The sequence below is a fragment of the Leucopleurus acutus genome (genome assembly GCF_964270905.1).
Source record: "Leucopleurus acutus genome assembly, chromosome: 3".
NCBI lineage: Eukaryota > Metazoa > Chordata > Mammalia > Artiodactyla > Delphinidae > Leucopleurus > Leucopleurus acutus.
In genome coordinates this window covers 78,232,133-78,258,702 of record NC_139145.1, presented here as the reverse complement: position 1 = coordinate 78,258,702, position 26,570 = coordinate 78,232,133, and the positions used below count along the sequence as shown (strand labels likewise).

Sequence of the window (26,570 nt, the reverse complement as noted above, 5' to 3'; positions counted from 1 at the left end):
CTTTTCATTTATGATTTTTTCTGACATACTTCCCTCACTCTTCTTCACCTCTTCTTTGTGACCCTTTCCCAAATTCTGTTTGTCTTGCCTAAGATTGAAAGGCTTTAGGTGAAAGTGATACCATCTTATTTGAATAATTCACCATTATTTTTTAGTTTGGAGTTCCTTATCTCCCTTACCTTTCCTTACCTCCCAGGGCCCCTATATTGTTCAACATCTCACTCCACATTTCTGAACTGTGCAAACCTTAAGGAGATTGTACCATTCTAGTAGACTAGAGAGACAGTGCTGGGAGAAGAAATGAAGTGGCATGTGCATTTCCATTTATAGCTGACTTTCTGTTGAATGCTCTGGAATTCTTAGAATATAAACATATCTCCAAGCTCAAGCTGATGATTATTTCACTCAAAGTTATTTATTAAAATTAATTTAAAATATTTATTTGTGAAAATACTATTTATTCTATACCTTAAAGTTATCATTTCTAGAGGCTGTTTTGTAGTCTCCATTTTCAAAAGTAGCGCATATACATGTTACGCATTTTTATTTAAAAAGTACTGTATGATTTATTTTTCAGGCGAATAGAAACTGCATAGCAATTGCTTCAAGCCATGATGTTCAAGAACTAGATGTTTCTGGAATTCTGGCTACACAGATCTATACTTGGGTAGATGATGATGTAGAAATGGAAACCAAAGGGTACCCTTATACTTTGTTTTTATTTGGTGACATTGCAGTACGAATAATGAAATCCACAGAACTATACCTTTCAAATGATTTTTTAAAGGAATAGTCCTAGATTGTAAGCAAAGTGGAAATTGATACGCTAAAGAGTAAAGAAGGGGTGGCTGGAGCTTTAAAGAAGGGAATCGAGGGTTGGAAGAGAATAGGTGAAGGGATCTGAAATTGTTCACGTACGAAATTATTGTCTGTAAGTTGAGAGTTAAAAGCTGAAGAAAATTAATTTTAAAGGGAAATACAAAGTCATATATTAGAGCTTTCAGGTATAACAGAAGAAATGAAGAACTGATGGGTTGCTTTCATTCTGGCTGATATTCCTTTGTAGGTCAGAAGATTTCTTGGTTATACATGCTCGTGATGATTTAACAGCTGTGCAGGGTACAACCCCATACACACATAGCAATCCTGGTACTCCAATTAACATGCCATGGCTTGGTAGTACACAGACTGGCAGAGGAGCATCAGTGGTATGTAAAGTTAAACATATTTGTGTATAAATGTCCTGTTTTTCTCTCTAACTTAATAGATAAAAGATGATGTAAATTTTTTTTTTTTTTTTTTTGTGGTATGGGGGCCTCTCACTGTTGTGGCCTCTCCCGTTGCGGAGCACAGGCTCCGGATGCGCAGGCTCAGTGGCCATGGCTAACGGGCCTAGCCACTCCGCGGCATGTGGGATCTTCCCGGACCGGGGCACGAACCTGTGTCCCCTGCATTGGCAGGCGGACTCAACCACTGTGCCACCAGGGAAGCCCTAAATATTTTTTTTTAATTCTTAATTTTTTTAATAAGTCATACTTGTTGGAAATTATAAATTTTGATTCGAAGAATAATATGTTTTCATTTGAAAAGGGTAACAAAAATTATTTTAAATAAATAATTGAAAATACAAAGAGCTATATTTTAAGTAATAATTATTTGGAACCAAATTAGGCCTCAGCAAACTACGGCCTATGGGTCAAATCCTGCCTACTACCTGTTGTATCGACAACATGCTAAGAATGGGGTTTGCATTTTTCAGCTGTTGAAAAAAAATCAAAAGAAGAATGGTATTCTGTGACACATGAAAATTATATGAAATTCAGATTTTATTGTCTATAAATAAAGTTTTATTGGAACATAGCCACACTCATTTTTTTAATATTTTGTTTATGGATGCTTTCACATTACAGTGGTAGGATTGAGTATCTGAGCAGAGACTATATGCCCGTAGAGTCCAAAACATTTATTATCTAATTCTTTATGAAAAAGGTTTGCCAACCCCTAGTCTAGATAATATTTTTAAATGGTTATTGACTAATAACTGTTAGTTGATGCTGAGACAAATAAATTTTTCTTTTTTTGAACAAATAAAAATGATATAAATTTTTTTTAATTTAAGCAAAATATAATATGCAGATGAACTGAAACAGAATTTTTCTGTAGTAATGGAGGATCTTCTTGAGCCCTGATTACCTAAGATGTGATCCATGTGTATACCCACATGAGATTCCTTTGTTGACACTTAGGGTATAGGAATTGATACACAGAACCAAAGAAACCCAGCACCAGCAGTTCTTTCCATGGCTTTCTAGGTGGTAGGTGGTTTTTGTAAGGGTAATTATTTAAATAAAAGCTCAGTCATCTTTAATAATACCTGATAATATTTTATACTTAATGCAGTTCCTTTATCACTCATATAACCTTATTATTGTTTGAGATATCTGTTGTAATTACTCCTACTTACCATTCTTTAGATGAAGCTTGAGATCCAGAAAGGTCAAGGAATTTAACTCAGGTCACTATCTCAAATTTGTGGTAGAGCTTGTGTTAAAGCCCTCCATTCCCCTTCACTCATTGATTTCAGGTAGGAGTGTTTTAAGTATTAAGAATTTGAAAAGCAATCTAGTGATTATTCAAAAGAAAAGAGTTGGTCATTAATAGTTAAATTTTTTCCAATGGACAGATACATTAAAATTCATTTGTAAAACCTACTGATATTATTATCTTTTAAAGAACTTAAAGAGAATATACAAAATATACAAAAAGAAATAATAAGCACTTTTTCCAACTCCATTTTCAGAGAATGTGATACAATTCTTCCTGTAACAGCTTTCTTTCTGGTCTCTCTGCTTCTATACTGCTCCCTCTGTTTTATACACAGCAGGCAGAGTTGCTTTTTTCTAAAAGATCATTCAGGTTATCACTCCCATGCTTAAGACGTGAAGATTTCCCAGTACAGCTTTAAATCAAGTCCTTAACATGGCCTCTAAGGCCCTATGTGATTTAAACTCTGCCAGCCTCTGCAGCAGCATCTCCCTTGTTTCCACACCTGATTCTCTTTGCTCTGGTCACACTGGCCTTCTTTCTGTCACTTGAGCACATCAAGCTCAGAGCCTTTACCTTGTTTTCTGCTTGAAATACTCTTCTTCTGTTTACCATTCAGATCTCAACTCAAATTCCCAGAGATTTCCCTTGCTTCCTTAGCAAAGGTATCTGCTCCTCCCTACACTACTGCCAGTCACACTGTTACCTCATTTGATCATCATATTATCCCATTTTATCATCTCATCATCAATTTGGAAATTATCTATTCATTATTTGGTTGTCTTTTTTTATACCCTCTGCAATGCAAGCTCTTTGAGAGATTATGTTATGCCTACCTTATATATTGATGATCTCTAAGTAGAATAGATCTCTAAGTAGAACATTTAGTAGGTGCTCAGAAAATATTTGTTTATTCTCCAGAGTATTATAATATGGAAATTTACCATTGTTATTCCTCTTAGGACTGAATTTTCTTCCTATTTAAATGTTAGAAGGACATCTTTTTTAGTTGGGGTCATTGTGGTTTGTAAACATAAGTATTGGGATTATCCCACTCCATCCTCAGGAAAAAGACACCAATATAATAAGGTGGTTCCTTTTTATATGGATCTTCTAAAATAATTAATGATTTCTTTCCCTTATAATATTCTACATATGCTTTCAGAAAGTTATTTAACTTTCTTTTATTTTTTTACTCATGATTTTCCTTTGATGCTCTTACCAGAAAAAAAAATGATAATTAAAAGAAAGAACAGGAATCTTTAGACTTTTTCTAAATTAAGAGGGGCAAGGGATTTAAACATGAAGTTTACTAAACAGAAGTAACATTCAGAAGGTTGTTTTTTGTGTGTAGAGAATTTGATCAAAATTTTCTTAATCCTATTATTTTATTAAATTATGAATGCTAATGAAAATGAATACTAGTTATGACCAATTTCTGCTGTTTTGGAGTATAACTGCAGCCATATATATCTTTCAGTGTTTCTCTCCCTCACTGATTCTGCTGGCCTAGTTCCTTCCCTCCCTCCCAAATCCCCACTTTACTTACAGCTTTAGGCTAATTGAACAATTTAAAATCCAAAAGAACAGTAACAACAAAATATACATGAACTGGTGCTACAAACTTAGGATAACCTATAACTATAGTTAGAGTTATAAGTAGGAAATAGTCTATAAATTAAAATTATCCCTTTAATTTCACATATTTAGTTTACTCGTATTTGACAGGCTATGTAAATCATTCAAAGCATAATTTTAAAATGGGTAAATAAATAGTTCCAAACTATCAGTTAAAAATTTATACAGTTTTCTGTTTACCTCTTTTTTTTTTTTTCACATGCTTCTGCCTGTCTTTTTAACCTTATACTATTCAGGATTGTTCCAATAAATTTAATGGGATAAGAAAAGAATTGGCAAGAAAGGAGGTAAGACTAAATTCTTGAGGTGAATTTGTTCTTAGATACTAGGTAATGATGCAGAAAATGTATGTACACTTAAATGTTAGAGAGCTGAGCTATTAAATTTCATTTCTGTTACCATGTTTAGTATTTTTAGCACCCATTACGATAGTTATGGAATCATGTAAAAATAAATAAATGTTATTTGAATCTCCTGTCACAATTTAAATTTTTAATACTACTTTTTATTGTAACTGTAAAAGAATGATTTTTCTTTGTTAACAGATGATTAAGAAAGCCATTAATAATGTCAGAAGAATGACTTCTCATCCATCTCTTCCTTACTGTAAGTTGATAATAATTAGCCATTATTTTAAGGAATTTAAAGGAAACTTATAGTTTCAATTGAAAGATAGTCAACACTTTATTTTTTTTGTAGGGAATGTTTGCTAGCAAGTAAAATCACTTCAAAATTGGGTAAAAACAGAAAAAGTGATTTTCCTGAATTAATAGAGAAGGCTAACTTAACATGTAAATTTTTAGCATTTTGACTGAATATTTCTGTTATCACATTTTATTTTTGAACATTTTGCACATTGTTAAATTGTAGTTGATAATTATTGTTTTAATAATTGGATCACTCCCTTTTTTATTACATAGAACAGAACCGTATCTGGGTCACTTGTAGCCTCCTCATAATCAGTTTGTATTTTATTAACATTTTGTCAGTTTGTCTTTTATCAGATACACTAATAGTAAGTATAGGAAATGGTTATTACTACATTCTTACATTCTAAGGCAGGATATATTTATTTTTAGTTAATCTTCTTAGGAATCTCAAAAGTTTTTCTTCCTTTAACAAAGATTTAACGGGGAATTTATTGGAAGTATTGAAGCAGAGAAAAAATAATAGAGACAACTTTAACTGGTGGGTTGGAATCAGTATTCATATTGGCATGTGTGTATTCCAGGTTTTTTTAAATATAATTTTTAAGTAGTGCCCTTCATCAAATTGTCCTACTACACAGTAACAAAAATAGTGAAAATAGTGCATGTTAATTAAAAGGTACTCATGTCCTTCCAATTTAATAACCTATAAAAAAATTGTACCACCTTTTTTATGAGAGATGTTTTGATAAAATAGGAGTGGCAAAACGAGTGTTCTTTTCTACCTAATTATAATAAGTGCTGTAAGCATCTATTATCAAAGTTATATACCAATGTCTAATAAAATAGGAGTGGCAAAACGAGTGTTCTTTTCTACCTAATTATAATAAGTGCTGTAAGCATCTATTATCAAAGTTATATACCAATGTCTAATAAAAGGGTTGAAGAGAACCATATATTTAAGATGAAGAGGGTAACTTCTGTTACTTATGCTAGAGGTATAAAATAATATTGAAAATTAGCCTGTTTCCACTACATCAAATTTATTCAACACTAGAAGTATATGTTTTCTATCCACAAGTCTAATGTAAAGTAAGAACTAAAAACAATCATGAAGCATATAGAGGAAGGAGTCAAAGGTGTTTTATTTACAAAGCTTAAATAATATTAATCCTGCAGCAAGAAAATTTGGCATTGTTTAAAATCTATTTTACTCTATACAATAGGGTTTAGAAGTTTCCTGAAATATTGAAGGGATTTCATTATTTCTCAGTCCCAAAGCATGTATCATGACAGGTGACTAGTTTATAAATAGGCTCTACCTCAAGCCCATAAATTTAAATAAAATAATCCCTAGCTTCAAAGGCAATTAATGGACTTATTTTCAGAGTTATTATGTAATATCATGTAACTTCTGTCTTGCAGTAAGTACTTTCTCTGTTCAGAGAAGAACCACTGTAACTGGCAGATAAGAGACTTGAAAAATTAAATGCTAATTAAATTAATCACTGAAATTTTTTTACAGTATATTTTTTCATGTCATGAACAAGTCTCACAGATAGTAATTTAGTTCAACAATAGGCTCCTTTCATGTACTGGAAATGTTTTGAAACAAGTTTTTAAAAAATTTTACTCTGAATTACAGATACCTCAAAATAGTTCCTTCCTTCCTTTGGAATAGATTTTTAAAAAATCTTAGTCATTGTAAACCAAAACTTTTGGACTTCTACTCCAGGGAAGTTTTTTAGAAGTTAATCTAATAGGTTGAACTGAAATAGAAATGTAAGTCTTAAAAGGAAAGCCTCATTTCAAAAACAAAAAATGAATATATTAAGATTTTTAAGGTTGCATTTAACTCTTTCGTTACATGTATATGATGTAACAGACTTTACTTACTAATAAGGAATATTTGCTCAGACAACCTGGTTATAGGAACGTTTGTGGGTTTTTTTGTTTGTTTGTTTTTGTTTTTTAAAGAATTAATTTTTGGCCACATTGGGTCTTCGTTGCTGCGCACGGGCTTTCTCTAGTTGTGACGAGAGGGGGCTACTCTTCGTTGCGATGCACGGGCTTCTCATTGCAGTGGCTTCTCTTGTTGCAGAGCACAGGCTCTAGGCACGCGGGCTTCAGTAGTTGTGTTGCACGGGCTCAGTAGTTGTGGCACGCGGTCTCTAGAGTGCAGGCTCAGTAGTTGTGGTGCATGGGCTTAGTTGCTCTGCGGCATGTGGGATCTTCCCAGACCAGGGATCGAACCCGTGTCCCCTGCATTGGCAGGCAGATTCTTATCCACTGTGCCACCAGTGAAGTCATGGAACCTTCGTTTTTTTAAGTTTTAGTTTATAAGGTTTTAAGAGTGTTTCATTTTACATGTGAGCTACTAATAATTAGGGATTTTTTTCAAATAAATTAAATAAAACCATAAATAATAGAAAAATTTGAGTGGTTTTTAAATGCATCTAGTCCAGTTTATTTTTTTTGATTAAGCTGGGCAAGACTATAGAGGAGAGGGAGGATAGAATTAACATCCCTAGTCTCAAGAAATTCTACCCACCCTTCCATCCCAGCCCAGTGTTAAAACATGTCAAAACAGTTGAAGCTCCTTTTTTTTAAATACTTGGATATGAATGAGGGAAAATTGACTAATGTATGACCAGCAATGTGCTAGATACTTTACTTTTACATACATTAATATAATTTCTCACTACCTCTGTACCACATTAATACTGATAACTATTCTTAATGTAGATTTGGCCCTATATGTTAGGCATATTTCTGAATGATTTATGTGAATTATCTCATTTACTTCTCAGAACTGTCCAGTGACTTATATATCATTAATGATATATATCACTATTATAGTGACTTATATACCTTTTACTAGAAGGAAATAGGCTCAGGGAGATTAAGTAAGTTTCCTAGTAACACACAATTAGTAAATGGTAAAGTAAAGAATTTAATAATTACTTAGTTTGTTCATATTCCTTAATGAAACAGATAACATATATTTGAGATATCAGATCAGACAATAACTATTAGAAATGATTTTTTTAGCATGACTTTCAAGACCTTGTACAATCTTTTTTTCAGAGAAAAATGCATAAATTTAAACATCAGTAGTATGACTGATAAGAATTGGCTGTTAAAAATCCCAAGATTTTATACTGCTGAACTGAATGAATAAGCATTTTCGGAACTCTAATGGAAAACTGATGAATTCATAAAAGTGCTAACAAAAGATCAAGATGAAAAAGAAATTAATTACATGGGACTGAGTGAACTGATGAGGATGATTATAATTTTTGTGACTTTCTGTTTGAATAAAAAAAAAACCCACAAGGACTCAGAATCAAAAAATATACAAATCAATTTTCAGAATCAAAAAATATACAAATTAATATACAAAGTAAAGGAGCTGTTACCGTGGAGGATTACTGGACTGAATGTCAATATTATATGACATAGTATGAGTGTGTTTCGTGTTTGGTAATTGCAGTCATTGTTGCTTTTGTTGTGGTCATCCATTTACAATGCTTGGTGTCAGTTTATTTATCTCTTGTAAAAATAAAATACAGTGTGTGTGTGTGTGTGTGTGTGTGAAAAAAAAAAACCCAAGTTTTTTTTTTTTAAATACAGTTGACTTATTAAAGTGTTGTGTTCGTCTCAGGTGTACAACATACTGATTCAGTATTTTTATACATTACAAAATGATCACCATGATAAGTCTAGTTACCATCTGTCACCATACAAAGTTAAGTAACTCCAAGAATTTGATTCTTTATCATAAACGTTATCTACTAAAGGCTGTTAAAACGTAACTGAGATAATTTCAAAAGGAAATAAAGTTTATAGAGGTCTGATTTAATTGCTTCTGTTGTTTTGTGTGAGGATATGTTCTGTCAGTTGAAAGAACACCATGTAATCATCTGTTTTTAAGATTGAGAGTATTCAAGTGAAATTTCATACAAAGGTAAATTCATGTGAATTGACTATGATCCATTTCTTAGGTATTTCTTCCGTAAAGATTTTCACATTGGATTAAAAGATAAATTTGCCAAAGATTCCTGAAATAAATTTGCAATTTTTTCCCTCTTATAATGCAGATCTGACAGGAGCTCAAGATGGAAGTGTGAGAATGTTCGAATGGGGCCATTCTCAACAAATAACCTGTTTCCGATCTGGTGGCAATTCAAGAGTTACAAGAATGAGATTTAACTATCAAGGAAATAAGGTAGTATATAAAAATGTAAATAGGGAAAATGGTTTGATTTCATTAAGGGTTTATGAATATTACTCATTTGGGTTTCTGAAGAGAACAGCTCAATGAGCTAATGGTGAAGTATTAATCCATCTTATATGAATTCTTTTTAAAGAAATTCCTCTCAAAACTTAAATTCACTTGGTTCTTCCTGGAAAGACATTATATACATTTCCATTAAAATTCTCTTATATGATGCTTAAGGACCAAATGATTATAGGACCATCTTATATTACACATTTTTTATTAAATACATCTGCTTACTTTACCCTCTGGGACCTACTCAAAGTATGGTCAAGTACCAAGTAGTAAGTAACATCTGGGAGTTGATTAGAAATGCAGGTTATTGACTCTAGTCCAGACCTATCAAATCACCATCTGCATTTTAGCCAGATACTCTTGTGATTTGTACACAACATTAAAGTTTTGAGAAGCACTGCTCTAGAACAGGGTGTTAACAAACTACGGCCTAGCCACCTGTTTTGAAAATAAAGTTATATTGGAACACAGCTAACCCATTCATTATTTGTTTTCTATGATTGTTTTCCCAGTACTGCAACAGAGTTCAGGAGAACAAAGACTGTAGCTGGCAAGCCTAAAATATTTACTATATGGGCCTTTTAATAAAAGTTTGCCAACCTGGCTCTTACCAGCTTCACTTCCCGTAATCCTCCTTTCCTCAAACTGCCTCTCTCTGCTCCTCCTATCTTACTAGCACTTTAAACAACTACTGAAGGGGAAATCAGCCTGCTCTTTGTTTTCAGGGCCATGCTTCACTAAAAACATTCACACAGGCCCTAGCTGATGGTTCATCTTGCCTTTCGTTTTCCCTCAACCTCCAAACCTTCCACCCTCCTTACGTGTTACTTGTGTCATGGTGTGCTGCAACCTTTTTGCCTGCCACATTTATCAGATGGCTCTTATCATTTCACAGAAGTCAGTGATAATTTTTCATGTAGTTATGAAACAAAATTGAGAGCTTATAATTTCTTAATACCAATTAGCAACATTCTTTGCTCCTTAATGGGAAATTAAGGGGATTTAATCTAAAAGCCTTTAGAATTCTACTGTACTTTCAGCTGTATAACCTATCCATACCACTTACGTGCTCATATTTTTCCACTTTGGTTTGTCAATGTTACATTGTTCCTAACTAATCTCTGTATTTCGACCCTGTCTCTCTAATGCATTCTTCATGTTGTCAACAAAGTTATATAACAAATAGCATAGGGAATTCCGTGGTGGTTCAGTGGTTAGGATTCACGTGCTTTCAGTGCCGAGGGTGCGGGTTTGATCCCTGGTCCGGGAACTAAGATTCCACAAGCTGTGTGGTGTAGCCATAAAAGAAAAAAGAACAAATAACATAATTATATAACTACCCTATAGGTGAGAACATATTGTCCTTTTCAAGAACCTGCAGCCTCCTCATTTTATCCAAAAGCCCATATTCTTTAGTGTGGCATTCAAGTCCTTCTACACTCGGAGTTATTTTATAGATTTTACACTCACTACAACCTTCTATATAGGCTATTTTAAGTCACAACAAACTTCCTTATTGTCTTCCCAAGTCTCTTTGACAGGCAGTCAGCTTACTGTTGATTCACCTTAGCCATGATGGTGCCCAAGAGCACGACACCTAAGTGTGCTATCTCCCTTAGTAGGGAAGCCTACTGGAGTAATTGGAACAGATAACTCATACTACAGTATATCACAGTAATGCTGATCATTTTGTCAAAAGTCATTGGACATTGCAGAAAAACCAAGAGGATAAAAGGGAGCATTTAGCAGAAAAAAATGACCTGTGAGGAATAATTCCTTGGATTTAGGAAGATCCTACATTGTAAAACAAGAATGGGATTTTATGAACCAAAGGCAGTAGAACAGTAGAGAATTTTTAGAAGTTAAAAACATATGATTCCCCAAAATTAGGAGTAGAGGAACTACTGATTACAAGGGCTGAATAGCAGAATGGAAGTATTTGAAAATCAAGTTTGTGACTGGGAGGTACAAATTTGGAATTTATTCCATGGTGAAAATAACCCAAGAAGTAAATTGAGACTAGACCCAGGAAAATTTATAAAAGAAATTTAAAAGATGTATCGGAAGAAGAAAAAAGTTGATGGAAGAGAAACATTATATTAAAAGGAATAATAAAATAAAAATTTCCCCAAAGCAAAACATGGAATTTTAGAAAAAGAAGCACCTACCAAGTACTAAGCAGAAGTATTGAGAAACAGCACATGCCTAGACACAGCCTGATTATTTGATTTTTTTTTTTTTTAACTGAAGGATAAAGAGAGCTTCTAGAAAGGAGTAGGGGTAAAAATGATTGCTTACAACCTCTCCACCCCCCTATCTAAAATTAATGGCATTGGCCTCCTCAAAAATAGAGGTTACAAATAGACAATAGAACAGTATTCACAGAATTCTGATGGATAAGGAATGGGGTTGATGTCTATCCAAACTGTCATTTATATTTGGTGGCAAAATAAACACATTTTTAAGTATGCAGAGAATTAGCACATTCCATATACTCTTTCTGAAGAACGTACCTAAACCTACTCTAGAAAACATAGGATAAACCACAGAAAGGATAAACATCAGAAAAATATCTGTAACAAAAATAGTAAACAATGGATTAATATTCCTACTATTAGTCCTATCAGTCAGTTTTGTAAGAAGACAATGAAAAAGAAGACAAAGAATGAACAATTTACCAAAAAAACAAAAAACAAACAAAACCCTAGGCATGGCCAATAACCCTCACTAATAACTGAAGAAATGCACATTAAAATGAGACTTTATTTCTGATAATCAACAAATATTATAATTTTGTAGTACGCAGTATTGACTAATGTGTAAGAAAAATGGGTGTGTAAATTGATATTACCACTTAGGATTTAATTTTGGCTTCACCTACCAATTTTAAATGATGCCCTTTGACAGAGCTTTTTCTTTTCTAGATGTCTGTCCTATATAAATACTCAGAGGTGTATATGCAAGAATGTTCAAAACAGTACTTTTTATTATAGGAAAAATTGGAAATTCTATAAGGAAAAGCTTTAAAAAGTTACAGTGCAACTATATAGTGTAATACTGCACAGCACAAGAATGAGGTAGATTTATAGATACCAATGTGAAAAAATGGCTATAATAAGTAAAAAATGTAACTGTAGAACTGTATATTATCATAATTTTTAAAAAACCTTGTATCCTTGTATGTATGAATGTTTGAATATTCATAGAACAAATCTGAAAGGGAACACTATCAAATTGTTAATAGTTGTTATATCTGTAGATGGGAGAGGGCAGGAGTCCGAATTAGACATTTGTTTTATTTTAAGATCTGTATCATATACTCCCTTACTGGATTATTTTGTCATCTTTCCAGTCAAAATGCTCTGAGTTTCCATAGTGGAATTCTTTTACTGTGATAAACTTTGTTTCATTTTCTGCTGTTGTTTACGTGTTTTTCTTATTGTATATCTCTGGAAGTCCTTACTTTGTCTTTTTTAAGATGAACAGTTTTTTTATCTTATATATGCTAAAACTTTGTCACATGGCTTAATGTGTAAATCCAGTATTCTATTTTTGGAGTATTTACAGAGAATATACAGACTGTGCTGTCGGTTAGTATAATAAATTGAGTGATGTTAGTTTCCTTTATATCCACCCTGGAATTTTTTAAAGCAATAGCTAAATGTTTTTCTGGACTAGATCCATGCGTAGGTGAAGTGAAAAGTCAAGCAACTTATCAGTCAAATGTTTAAGAGTTAAAGTATGAGATTCATAGTGAGGGTAAGGGTAAATAATGTGCTTTTTTATTTGTATTAAATACTTTTAATATTTTTTTTCTCTAAGTTTGGAATAGTTGATGCTGATGGATATTTAAGTTTGTATCAAACAAACTGGAAATGTTGTCCAGTTACTGGAAGTATGCCTAAGCCATACCTGGTAAGCCAAGAATTCCTACCTTTAAAATTTTTTGAATTTTTATTTTAAAGAAACCAAGAATATATACTTGCAAGAAATATCAAAGCCAAAATATAAAATCTGTCTAGTCTTGTGTATTCAATCACTTTACTATAAGTTTCTGTCCTTGTATTATGTTGAAAATTACACTGTGAGGTATAAAAATCCTTAGTCTCTGGTAACTTGGAGAATAAACCTGTATGAAAGTACCTGTTTCTGATGGCAAGGGGAGATTAGATATGTGATTACTCAGAGGCAGGGGTGGAGAGGGGAAATTGGATGGAGGCAGTCAGAAGGTACAAACTTCCAGGTAAAAGGTAAGTAAGTACTGGGTATGTAATGTACAACATGATTAACATAATTAACACGGCTACATGTTATATATGAAAGTTGTTAAGAGAGTAAATTCTAAGCATTTTCAGAATAAGGAAAAATATTTTTTCTTTCATTTTATATCTATGCGAGGTGATGGATGTTACTAAACTTATTTCATGATGTATGTAAGCTAGAACATTATGCTGTACTCCTTAAACTTATGCAGTGCTGCATGTTAATCATTTCTCAAAACTGAAAGGAAAAAAAAAAAAGAAAACATAAGAAAAGTAAAAAAATCTCACCAGAAAATGTAAATAAATAATAAAGCTTGTGGATTAGTCACTCGATAAAGACCAAAGTAGTAAAATTAATTAAAAATGCAATGATTGGGCTTCCCTGGTGGTGCAGTGGTTGAGAGTCCGCCTGCCGATGCAGGGGACGCGGGTTCGTGCCCCGGTCCTGCAAGATCCCACATGCCGGCGGAGAGGCTGGGCCCGTGAGCCATGGCCACTGAGCCTGCGCGTCCGGAGCCTGTGCTCCGCAACGAGAGAGGCCACAGCAGTGAGAGCCCCGTGTACCACAAAAAAAAAAAAAAAATGCAATGATTAGTCAAGGGATAAATAAAATAAAAAGATGTTAAAAAAAAAAAAAAAGAAACCTGTATAGAACCAACATGGTAACTCTGGAGACCCATGAGTTACTCAAGCCCTTTTCTAGCCTCACTAAATGGCAGTGGCTATGATACCTAAAAAGAATGATCAACAGACCAGTGCATCTGGTGGTTTTTCTGCAGTTATTATCCCTTATGAACAAAGTAGAAAGGATATCCTATAGCTGGTGCTATTTTCTTGCCCATCTCTTAAAAAAAAAAAAAAAAAAAAAGATACATCTCTATTCAGGACCACACAGGTTCAGTGAACCTTCCGCAGCTTCATAGAACACTGAATTTATATTTGATGGATTCTTTAGTGAAGCCCTTTATAAGACTAAGTAATATCTATCAAGAAAAAAATTAAGAATATGGGTTAAAATTCCAGTAATTCATCCAAGGTTAAATGCTAGAATAAAGTACTGGTCTAAGTGAAAGCAAGCAAGGGAGTGTTGGTGAGGGTACCTTGAAAGAATATTTATTTTTCCTCATATTTTCATTCAGGCAGCAGATTAAATGTACAGGTGGGCCTTGAACAACACAGGGGATAGGGACACTGGACACCTCACCTCCCCAAGTTGAAAATCTGCATATAACTTTGCAGTCACCCCTCCATATCCATGGTCCTGCATCCACAGATTCAGCTAACCTTGGATCATGTGGTACTGTAGTATTTACTGAAAAAAATCTGTGTATCAGTGGACCCATGCAGTTCAAACCTGTGTCGTTCAAGGGTCAACTGTACAGGTTTATGTTTCTTAGGGGACTGCCTTTGTTTTAAAACTTCTAAAAAGACAAATTGGATTAAAAATGAACATTATTTGCTTTTGGGGATTAAAGTAGATTTTGTTTTAAAGACATATCATCTAGCCCAGCTGCAGTGGTGGTTGGGGGCAATGGGGAAGTGACTCACAGGAAAACTTTTTCATATGATGATTTTGACATATTTTTAAATATTATTTTTTATTGAAGAGAAACATCTGAACAGACATAACTTGGAAGCCTTTATAACTGACTAAACCTCTCATAGTAGTTTGTTATTGTTTGATGGAATATTGAGAAACATTGTAAATTTTCTAATTTGTTGACTATTACTAATATGTTTTTATTCACATATTTGAAAAAGTATTTGAAAGCTTAAATATTTCTGAAAATAAATAATTCAGTCTGAGATCATCTAAAATGCTAGTTTTTGTTTTCTAAGACAAAAATTTTCACAAGTATTCTAAGAAAAATGTTTGAACTTAACTTTCTTTTGTTTCCCTTTGAACTTTTGGTTGAACAAAAGCGGAGGTCATAAAAGGTCATAACGTATGCATCTTATTTAAATGGTTCAGGGAAAGGTGTGTGTGTGTGTGTGTGTGTGTGTGTGTGTGTGTGTGTGTGTGTGTGTGTGTGTAAGAGAAGAAGAGGCAAAACAAATGTGCCAAAATGGTAAACATTGGTGAATCGGGGTAAAGGGTGTATGAGAGTTCTGTATTACTCTTGCAACTTTTCTAAAATCTGTGGGGGAAAGAGCACAAGGATTTAAGTAAGCCACAAATTACATGATCGTTTTTTGATTAATACATCTACCTGCTTATAAAATTGTTTGTGATAGCAATAAACATGTGTTGTTTATAACCATTCCAGACTTGGCAGTGTCATAACAAAACAGCCAATGATTTTGTCTTCGTTAGTTCCTCCTCTCTGATAGCTACAGCTGGTCTTTCAACTGACAATAGGTAAGAGATTATAACTGAAATTGAAGTCTGTGTATGTATAGCTAAGCTTTATTTTTTAATTGCTTAATGTCCTTATATCTCAATAATGTCATAATTACACCTTTAAATATTTTTATTTAAAGAGACTTGTTTCTTAGAGCTTTTTTAGTGTTTTAATTGTAAAGCTAAGGAAATTCTGGTGACATTAAAGACAAAATCCATTCCTTCTGGATTTTTAGTATTCTAATGTTAAGACTTTAGTGTAGGATAAAAGAATTTGATTGTTGGTAGAGTTTTTCTCCATACTATTTGCTATGTGTTAAGAAAGCTTGAGGCCAAAAAAAAAAAAGAGTATTATTTATTGGCCATGCTATTTAGTTAAACCCTTGCCACAGCTTTATTATATCGCATTATCAATGTTTCACAGTAAGAACACAAGAAGCTGAGTTGTATAATAACTAGTAAGTGACAGCCCGTCCCCATCTCCCCAAATAGCTTAAATATGCAAAAAAAAGTCTCCTCCCTCCATGTCCAGGCACACTTTTTACTTTCCTCCTACAGCTGAGTTCTGTGATTAAGGCCTTCTGAGGTTGCTGAGCTTTTGTGTTTGTCCTGAGGCCTCACTTTACACTCAAAGTGGGAATTTTAGGAATATGGAGTTTTCAGCCCGTTTTTCATAGAAATTCTTATACACATTTGTGCCTTCTTTGTAACTCACAGAATGGAGTAGAAGCTGCTCCCTTTTGTAGTAGGAATAAGTTTTCTTTGTACTCAAGAAAATTCGGTGTGTCCTGCTACTTATGTATGTGGTCGAACTATTAGATTAGAAAATCGGTGAATACAAAAAGTGGTTCCCATATTCAGACTTCATATAGTACTCCTTGTAATTACATGTTAATCTAAAGTTATTCAGTTTGGGAAGCTATTAGTTTTTTAAATTTTTGTCTAAAAATTAATCATACATAAATATATTGGTTACTTGTATTCGATGCTTTATAAGTTTAAGAACTTTCTGTGTGAGCAAGGTTCAAGCGAGCTATAATGAGACATTGCTTTTTTTCATTGAAGTGTACTTGATTTACAACATTATATTAGTTACAGGTATACAGCATGGTGATTCAGTATTTTTGCAGATTATACTTCATTATAGGTTATTACAAGATAATTTTTACAATTCCCTATGCTATACAGTATATCCTTGTTGCTTATCTATTTTATATATAGTAGTTTTTATCTATTAATTCCATATTCCTAATATGTCACTCACCCGTCTTCCCCTCTTTGGTAACCACAAGTTTGTTTCTATATCTGTGAGTCTGTTTCTGTTTTGTATATACAGTCATTTGTCTTTGTTTTTAGATTCCACATGTAAGTTATATCATATAGTATTTGTCTTTTTCTGTCTGATTTATTTCACTTAGCATGATATTCTCTAGGTCCATCTACATTGCTACAAATGGCAGTATTTCATTCTTTTTTATGGCTGAGTAGTATTTTATTTTGTGTGTGTGTGTGTGTGTGTGTGTGTGTGTGTGTGTGTGTGTGAGAGTCACATCTTAATCCAGTCATCTGTTGATGGGCACTTGAGTTGCTTCTATGTCTTGGCTATTGTAAATAGTGCTGCTGTGAACATTTGGATGCATGTATCTTTTTAAATTAGTATTTTCATTTTTTCCAGATATGTACCCAAGGAGTAGAATTGCTGGATCATATGGTAGTTCTATTTTTAGTTTTTTGAGGAACCTCCATACTGTTTTCCACAGTGGTTGCACCAATCTACATTTCCAGCAACAGTGTACAAGGGTTCCATTTTCTCTACACTGTCTCCAGCATTTATTGTTTGTAGATTTTTTTGATGATGGCCATTCTGACTGGTGTGAGGTGATAACTCATTGTTGTTTTGATTTGCATTTCTCTAATAGTGAGTGATGTTGAGAATCTTTTCATGTGCCTGTTGGGCATCTGTATGTCTTCCTTGGGAAATTGTCTATTCAGATCTTCTGCCCATTTTATTATTGAGTTTTTTTTTTTATATTGAGTTGTATGAACTGTATGTATATTTTAGGTTTTAACCCCTTGTCAATCATCATTTGCAAATATTTTCTCCCATTCAGTAGGTTGTCTTTTCGTTTTGTTGATGATTTCCTTTGCTGTGCAAAAGCTTTATGTTTAATTAGGTCCCATTTGTTTATTTCTGCTTTTATTTCTTTTGCCTTAGGAGACTGATCTAAGAAAATATTGCCACAATTTTTGTCAAAGAGTGTATTGCCTATGTTCTCTTCTAGGAGGTTTATGGTTTTCCATTCTTACATTTAGGTCTTTAAACCTTTTTGAGTTTATTTTTGTATATGGTGAACAGGAATGTTCTAATCTCATTATTTTATATGTGGCTGTCCAGTTTTTCCACCACCACTTGTTGAAGAGACTGTCTTTTCTCCATTGTATATTCTTGCCATCTTTATCATAGATTAACTGACCATAAATGTTTGGGTTTATTTCTGGGGTCTCTGTTCTGTTCCATTGATCTATGTGTCTGTTCTTGTGGCAGTACCACACTGTTTTGATTACTGTAGCTATGTAGTATAGTCTGAAATCAGGGAGTGTGATTCTTCCAGCTCTATTCTTTTTTCTCAACATTGCTTTGGCAATTCAGGGTCTTTTGTGATTCCATGTGAGTTTTAGGATTATTTTGTTCTAGTTCTGTGAAAAATGCCATGGGTATTTTGATGGCGATTGCATTAAATCTGTAGATTGCTTTGAGTAGTGTGGCCAATTTAACAATATTAATCTTCCAGTCCGAGAGCACAAGATATCTTTCCATTGCTTTGTATTATCTTCGGTTTCCTTCATCAGTGTTTTATATTTCAGAGTATAGGTCTTTCACCTCCTTGGTTAAGTTTATTCCTAGGTATTTATTCTTGTTGATGTGATCTTAAACAGGTTGTGTTTTACTTTCTTCTTCTCATATTTCATTATTAGTGTATAAAAATGCAGATTTTTTTAATATTGATCTTGTATCCTGCACCCTTGCTGAATTCATTTATTAGTTCTAAATTTGGGGGGTGAAGACTTCAGGGTTTTCTATCTAAAGTATCATGTCATCTGCAAATAGTGACAGTTTTACTTCTTCCCTTCCAATTTGTTTTTTTTTAATTTAAAAAGAAATTATTTATTTACTTTGGCTTCACCAGGTCTTAGCTGCAGCATGCAGGATCTTTAGTTGTGGCATGTGGACTTCTTAGTTGCGTCATGCAGACTTCTTAGTCGTGGCATGCAGGATCTTTATTTGCGGCATGTGGACTTCTTAATTGCGGCATGTGGACTCAGTTGCGGCATGTGTGCACTATCTAGTTCCCTGACCAGAGATCAAACCCAGGCCCCCTGCATTGGGAACATGGAGTCTTACCCACTGGACCAACAGGGAAGTCCCCTTCTCTTCCAATTTGGATGCCTTTTATTTCTTTTTCTTGTCTGATTGCTGTGGCTAGGACTTTCAGTACTATGTTAAATAAAGTGGAGAGAGTGGACATCCTTGTCTTGTTTCTGAATTTAGTGGGCAGGCTTTCAGCTTTTCACTGTTGAGTATGATGTTGGCTGTGGATTTGTCTTAAATGGCCTTTATTATGTTGAGGAATGTTCTCTCTATACACACTTTGATGAAAGTTTTTATCATGAATGGACATCTCAGTAGACAGTTTTTCTGTGTATTTTGAGATGATCATGTGATTTTTATCTTTCCTTTTGTTAATGTGATGTATTACATTTATTGATTTGCAAATGTTGAACTATCCTTGTGACCCCAGAATAAATCCAACTTGATCATGGTGTATGATGCTTTTTATGTATTGTTGGATTCAGTTTGCTAATATATTTTGTTGAGGATTTTTGTATTTGTAGTTATCAAAGATATTGGACTGTAATTTTCTTTTTTTGTAGTGTCTTTGTCTGGTTTTGGTATCAGGGTAATGGTGGCCTTGTAGAATGAATTTGGGAGTGTTCCCTCCTCTTCAGTTTTTTTGGAATGGTTTAAGAAGGATAAGTGTTTGTTCTTCATATGTTTCGTAGAATTCCCCTGTCTGGTCCTGGACTTTTGTTTCCTGGCAGTTGGGTTTTGGTTTGTTTTTTTTTTTCCCTTACAGATTCATTTTCGTTTCTAGTGATCAATCTGTTCAAACTTTCTGTTCTTCTTGACTCATTCTTGGCAGGCTGTATGTTTCTAGAAACTTGTCCATTTCTTCTAGGTTGTCCAATTTGTTGGCATATAACTGTTAATAGTATTATAATTCTTTGTATCTCTTTCGTATCAGTTGTTATTTCTCCTCTTTCATTTCTTATTTTGTTTATTTGGGTCTCCTCTCGATGCGCTGGATAAAGGTTTGTCAATTTTGTTTTCTTTTCAAAAAATCAGCTCTTAAAAATAAATCAGCTCTTGCTTTCATTGATTGTTTTTGTTGTTGTTTTTTTTAAGCTCTATTTTGTTTATTTCCTCTCTGATCTTAATTATTTTCTTCCTTCTGCTGACTTTGGGCTTTGTTTGTTCTTTTTCTAATTCTTTTAGGTGGTAAGTGATAGGCTGTGTTGTTTATTTGAGAAGGCCTGTATTGCTATGAACTTCTCTCTTAGAATTGCTTTTGCTTCATCCCATAGATTTTGGGTTGTTGTGTTTCCATTTACATTTGTCTCAAGATCTTTTTTGACTTCCTCTTTGATTTTGTCATTGACCCATTGGTTTTTTAGTAGCATGTTGTTTAGTCTCCATGTGTTTGGGGTTTTTTTCCATTTTTCTTTCTGGAGTTAATTTTTAACTTCATACTATTGTGGTCAGAAAAAAATGCTTGATACAATTTCTATCCTCTTAAATTTGTTGAGGCTTGTTTTGTGACCTAGTATGTAATATGTTTTGGAGAACATTCCATGTGTGCTTGAAAAGAATGTGCATTCTGCTGTTTTGGGGTGTTATATTCTGTACGTATCATTTAAGTTCAGCTGGTCTATTGTGTCACTTAACACCACTATTACCTTACTTTCTCTCTGGATGATCTGTTCATTGATGTTGGGGGGGTGTTAAAATCCCCTGCTATTACTGTATTATTGTCTGTTTCTCCCTTTATGTCTATTAGTATTTGCTTTATATATTTAGGTGCTTCTGTATTGGGTGCATATATGTTAACAAGTATAATATTCTTTCTGTATTGATACCTTTATCATTATATAATATGAGACATATTTATTTTTATTCTGTGGTTAACTTATGTCATTCAATAATCTTTCTTTTTTTTCCAGAAACATATGTTTGTGGGACACTCTTGTAGCACCTTCCAATAGTTTAGTCCATGGTAAGTTTTGAAAGCATTTTATGAATCACAAACTCATAAAGTAAAAGTGATTTTTAAATGGATTTTTTTTTTAATGACACACTTAGTAGCCTGTGAGGTTTATTTTTGACCATGGTGGCAAAGTTTAAAAGCAGAAAAAATGTTGTATATGTAATTAACTCTTCACTGTACTTTAATGAAGGACAGTGGAACATAGATAATATAAAAATCATTTGTTTTTACTTTGAATCTGATAGCACAGGTCCGAACATCAGTTACAGTATTATATCCCCTCACACCACTCTTACTCAACTTTGTACTTGAAGTTCTAAATAAAGCAATAAGACAAGAAAAGGAAGTAAAAGTTATCCATATTGGAAGGGAAGAAATAAAACTGTTTATGCACAGATTACATGATGGTGTAGAAAATCCCAAAGAATACAGAAAAAAAACTGCTGGAACTGATGTGCAAGCACAGCAATGTCACAGGATACCAGGTCATTATACTAAAATTAGTTGCATTCCGTTATCAACAATGAACAATTGGAATTTGAAATTTAAAAAAAATATTACCATTTAAAAGAGCACCCAAAATAATGAAATACTGAAGCATAAATCGAAATATGTATAGCATCTGTTGGGAAAAGCCACAAAAAAAGTAAAAGAAAAAAAGGTCTAAATAAATGTTCATCATGTTCACAGATTGTAAAACTTGATATTGTTAGGATGTTACTTCCTCACAACTTTATAGATTCAGTGGAATTCTAATTAAACCCCCAGCAATCTGTTTTGTATATATCAACAAACTGGTTCTAAAGTTTATGTAGAGAGGCAAGAGACCTAGAATAATGCATACTGAATAAAAACAAACTTGGAGAACTCACATTACCTGATTTCAGGACTCCCTATAAAGCTACAGTAATCAAGCCATTGTGGTACTGGCTGAAGAATAGACACAGATTAGAGAGCCCAGAAATAGACCCACACATAAATAGTAGACTCATTGCTAATAATGGCACAAAGATAATTCAGTGGAAACAGATAGTCTTTCAACAAAAAGTGCTAATAACAATTGGGTGCTTATATGTGGAATAATGAACATAGGTACAAACCTTACCCCTTTCACAAAAATTTACTCAAAATGACTCATGTAAAACATGTAAAAACAGAACTGTAATACTTCTAGAAGGAAATATAGGAGAAAATCTTGGTGACCTCGGGTTTGGTAATGAGATTTAGATACAACACCAAAAGCACAATCTATTAAAGAAATGATATATTCAAGATTTTTTTAAATTACCGTTTTTCTCAATACCTGAATAGCAAATAAGCATATAAAAGATGCTCAACATCAGTAGTCATCAGGGAAATGCAAACTAAATTCACCATAATTTATCATACTACTCTGTATACTGAAATGGCATAAAGGTTCTAGACTACCAAGTGTTGGTGAGGATATGGAGAAACTGGAACCCTCATGATTTGCTGATAAAAGTATAAAACAGTACAACTGCTTTGGAAAACTGTTTAGCAATTTCTTAGTGAAGTTAAACATGCATGTAGCGTGACCCAGCAGTATATAGGTTTACATATGTACCCAAGAAAAATGAAAACACATGTCCACAAATAGACTGGTATTAGGAATGTTCTTAGCAGCTTTATTTATAGTAGCCAAAAACTGGAAACAACACAAATGTCCAACAGGATAACGTGGTATATTTATGTAATAGAATACTACTCAGAATTTAAAAGCATGACCTACTGATACGTGAGACACATCTAAAATGTGTTAAAGAAAAAGAAGCAGGCACAAAAGAATATATACTATAAAATTCCATTTATGTGAAGTTCAAGAATTGGCGAAACCAATTGGATAGAAATCAGGATAGCGATTGCCTTTGAGGGAGAGGCATGAGGGAACTTTCTGGGATGATGAAAACAGCTGTGTTAAAAGGCGTATTTGGTACAGGGCTAATTTTGCCCCTCTGTTGAGGCAGTACCCTTCTCAGTACTCTATACGATGCCTTGTGAATTATGAGGGTTTTTTCCCAGTATGGCTGGTGGAAATAGGAACCCAGATCAACTTGGGTTCCCCTTTCTTATGCCACGGCCAGAAAATACTCTGTAGGCAATAAGCTGGGGCAGTTATGTTGGTCACCCAGTTTGTTTCCCATTTTGCAAAGATCATTCTTCATTGCTTAGTGACCGGTGTCTCAAACCATTGTTTCCTGTATATCATTTGATATTTTAATTGTTTTAGGCAGGATGGTGAATCTAATCTATCATTCTACCTTCGCCAAAAGCCAGAAGTCTGTTTCTTATACTATTAAATAGTTTTTACTTTTTTTTCCAGCTTTTACTTGTCATGATAGCGGAGCCACTGTTTTAGCATATGCTCCAAAACATCAGCTACTAATATCAGGTGGCAGAAAAGGCTATACATGTGTTTTTGACCTTCGGCAACGACAGCAGAGGCAGCTTTTCCAGAGCCATGATTCTCCTGTTAAAGCCATTGCTATTGATCCAACTGAAGAGTACTTTGTTACAGGATCTGCTGAGGGCAACATAAAGGTAAATACAGTAATGCCACAATATCTATTACAATATGAAAAGAAATCTTTAGAAACCTTAGATCTTTAATCATATTGATGACACCAGTCTCTTTAAATAATAGAAGTATTAATTCCTTTGTAGTCAACAAGGTTAATTGCTATTTAATAAATCTTTTAATGAATGAAATAAAATAATATTTAACTTGAAAAATGCCTGTTTTTCAGTTGTTTTCAAGTATGCTTAACTAATGCACACGAAAGAACTGGATTTTCCATGGATATGAACATATTTCAGACATTAGAATTAGTCTTGACTCCATATTCAGAGTTACTGAATTCAGTTTCAGGGGCTGTGAGATATGCTGACATTTTCCCTTATTCCAAATTTCTCCCCATTTTGTCATTCATAGTATCAGCATCCAACAACTCAGTGCCTGATTCAAGAATTCTGATGTACCTGGATAAGCTCTGCCTGTAACAGTCCTTCTCAAACTCCACTGTGTTTCAAACTTAGAAGTTTGAATGTTAAGCAGCTTGTTAAAAATGTTAAGCACCTTGTTAAAAATGCATCCCACTCCAGAAATACTGTTACTAGGTCCTATCCCAAAAATACCCATTTGGTAAGTCCACGGCTCAGGAATGTGCATTTTTGGAACACAGAAATAGTGGTTTTGATGGTAGGTTCTCTGGCTACAGTCAGAAGGATCTGCAGGGATAAGACTAGTCCCTAAGTTACTCTAATGGTCAGCAACCCACTGGAGGAGTCTAGTTTCTTAGAATCCATTAATTTAAGTGCTACTGAGTACTTAGTACAGGTAAGTTGGACTGCTTTGTTAGAACTTCCATATTGTTTTCATAATTCTCAGCCAGAAGAAATTGAAGAATTTCAAAAAGGTTTTTCTTAAATATATACACCAGCTTCCATACAGAATTCTTTTTTTTTTCCAGTTTGAAGCTAGTTTCTTATTTGAACTGCCCTCAGTTTAGAATAAGTCATACTATGTTTTAGATTAGTTATTTAGATTAGTTTGTACTTTCATTCTGAGGTTTATTATTTAATTAAGTTATAAGATTTCATAGTATACCAGGTAGTATTCAGGACTTACAATTTAACAATCATGTCTAGAGTAATATAAATTAATGAATTTCTTAGGGAAAAGAAAGAAATATTTTTTTTTAATGTGGTGTCAAAACATCAGAAAGTTGTAATAATTTATCTTGCAGCTGGAATATAGTTTTGACTGGTCTGAAGGCCTCTAGGTGTTTGGTATTTTTCTCTTTCCAGCGGTTCTGATCCCTTGGTGGGTACTGTATATTATGGGGAAAGAATTACCCCACTATACAACTACACAACAGAAACTTCGCTGAGAGATAGGAAATCTTGATTGTAGTTCCTATAACATTACAAGTTTCTGTTGCATTGTACACCTAACCTCCTTGTACCTAAGTTTTCTCGTCTCCAACGAAGGGTTTAAAGTACCTCCTCTCTTACTGGATTGATTTTTGAAGAATGTGATATCAAAGAGCTTTGGAAAATTGCAACACCATATACAGAATCAAAATGTTATGACTGTAAGCCCACACAGATTTTTCTCCATTTTTGTTTTAGAAATTCCTTATTTGTGCAGGAAGACAGACGTGAATCTTTTGTTTGGATTTTTAAGGTAATGTCAACCCCAATTTTTATTTTGTTCTTATATATTTCAGATTTGGAGTCTCTCTACCTTTAGTCTTCTCCACACTTTTATCAATGAACATGCTCGGCAATCCATTTTCAGAAATATTGGAACCGGAGTGATGCAAATTGAGACAGGGCCTGCAAATCACATTTTTTCATGTGGAGCTGATGGAACAATGAAAATGAGAATACTGCCAGATCAGTTTAGCCCATTAAATGAAGTGTTGAAAAATGATGTGAAATTTATGCTGTAACATTTTAACAATAAGATGTATAATTTATTACCTATTCCATGAAGTGGCCAACACATATGATGTACAGTGATCAGTCTCTATGCCACAGATAAGCTAATGCTTTCCTGTTTTCATATTTATTTTATGGAGCTTTGCCCTTGATGCACTGATGCCTTAAAAATTAATAAGGTCATTCAAAATTAGACTACATTGCCTAAAGTAGAATGTATAAGTAATGCTGTAATAATACATATTTATAGTATAGTGAGTATATCATAGTGTTAAAGGAGTTTTGTTTTCTTGTTGTTGATAAATTCTTCTGCAGATATCTCTGCATGAATTTGTTTCACAGTAAAAATACCCTTTATGTAAAGGCAGTTGCACATCAGTCATCACTTAATTCACCACACTCTCACTGCCTTTTTCAAACTTACACATCTCACACTCCTCTCTTAATTAATGATAGATTGATATTTGGGTAAGAATCAAAAAATAGTGAACATCTCCATTAACACTGTCTTTGGGACTTTAGTGACAGGTGAGCCAAATGCCTCGTTATGTAAAGTTTTCATCAGTTTCTCCTCTGGACCCCAAGTTGTGTGTGTGTGGTCGTGTATATATATGTAATGTATCTTATACATCTTATTTGAACTTTGTGTGTGTGTGTATATGTGTGTATATATATATATATATGTGTGTGTGTGTGTGTGTATATATATATATATATATATATATATATATGAAAACTACAAGTCTTTTCATTTGTTTTTGTGCCATAACAACTACTGCCACCAGAATAACAACTTTTTCTGCAACTGTTTTTTTCACCTTTTTTTTTTTTTAAATTTTTGAATTCCCATCCTAATTTTCAAATAAATTTCAGGAAAACTTCCAAGATTATTATTTTAAAGATTACATTGAGTCAGATAAGACTTAGCAGGCAATAATGATTCTGTGTTGGCATATATGAGATACTTAAGCTTATAAATTTGTCAAAGGATTTCTAGGCACCATACATTTTACTTAAATTTTATTTTATTTTATTTCTTATTTTTTAGGTGCTTTTAGT

The 26,570-nt window shown here is 33.6% G+C and overlaps 1 protein-coding gene across 3 annotated transcripts in view; it reads left to right on the top strand.

Annotated features, from left to right (window-relative positions):
- The window catches only part of DMXL1 (Dmx like 1), a 131,287-nt gene extending 105,057 nt beyond the window's left edge, over nucleotides 1–26,230 (top strand). For all 3 annotated transcript variants that reach the window (XM_082836305.1, XM_082836304.1, XM_082836306.1), the window contains 9 exons: nucleotides 578–699; nucleotides 1,067–1,208; nucleotides 4,728–4,788; nucleotides 8,930–9,057; nucleotides 12,946–13,038; nucleotides 15,653–15,744; nucleotides 21,007–21,059; nucleotides 23,392–23,609; nucleotides 25,298–26,230. In XM_082836305.1, the coding sequence (XP_082692431.1) occupies nucleotides 578–699; nucleotides 1,067–1,208; nucleotides 4,728–4,788; nucleotides 8,930–9,057; nucleotides 12,946–13,038; nucleotides 15,653–15,744; nucleotides 21,007–21,059; nucleotides 23,392–23,609; nucleotides 25,298–25,522 (1,134 nt within the window). In that variant the 3' untranslated portion in view covers nucleotides 25,523–26,230. The remainder of the gene's footprint in view (nucleotides 1–577; nucleotides 700–1,066; nucleotides 1,209–4,727; nucleotides 4,789–8,929; nucleotides 9,058–12,945; nucleotides 13,039–15,652; nucleotides 15,745–21,006; nucleotides 21,060–23,391; nucleotides 23,610–25,297) is intronic.
- The last annotated feature ends 340 nt before the right edge of the window (nucleotides 26,231–26,570 follow it).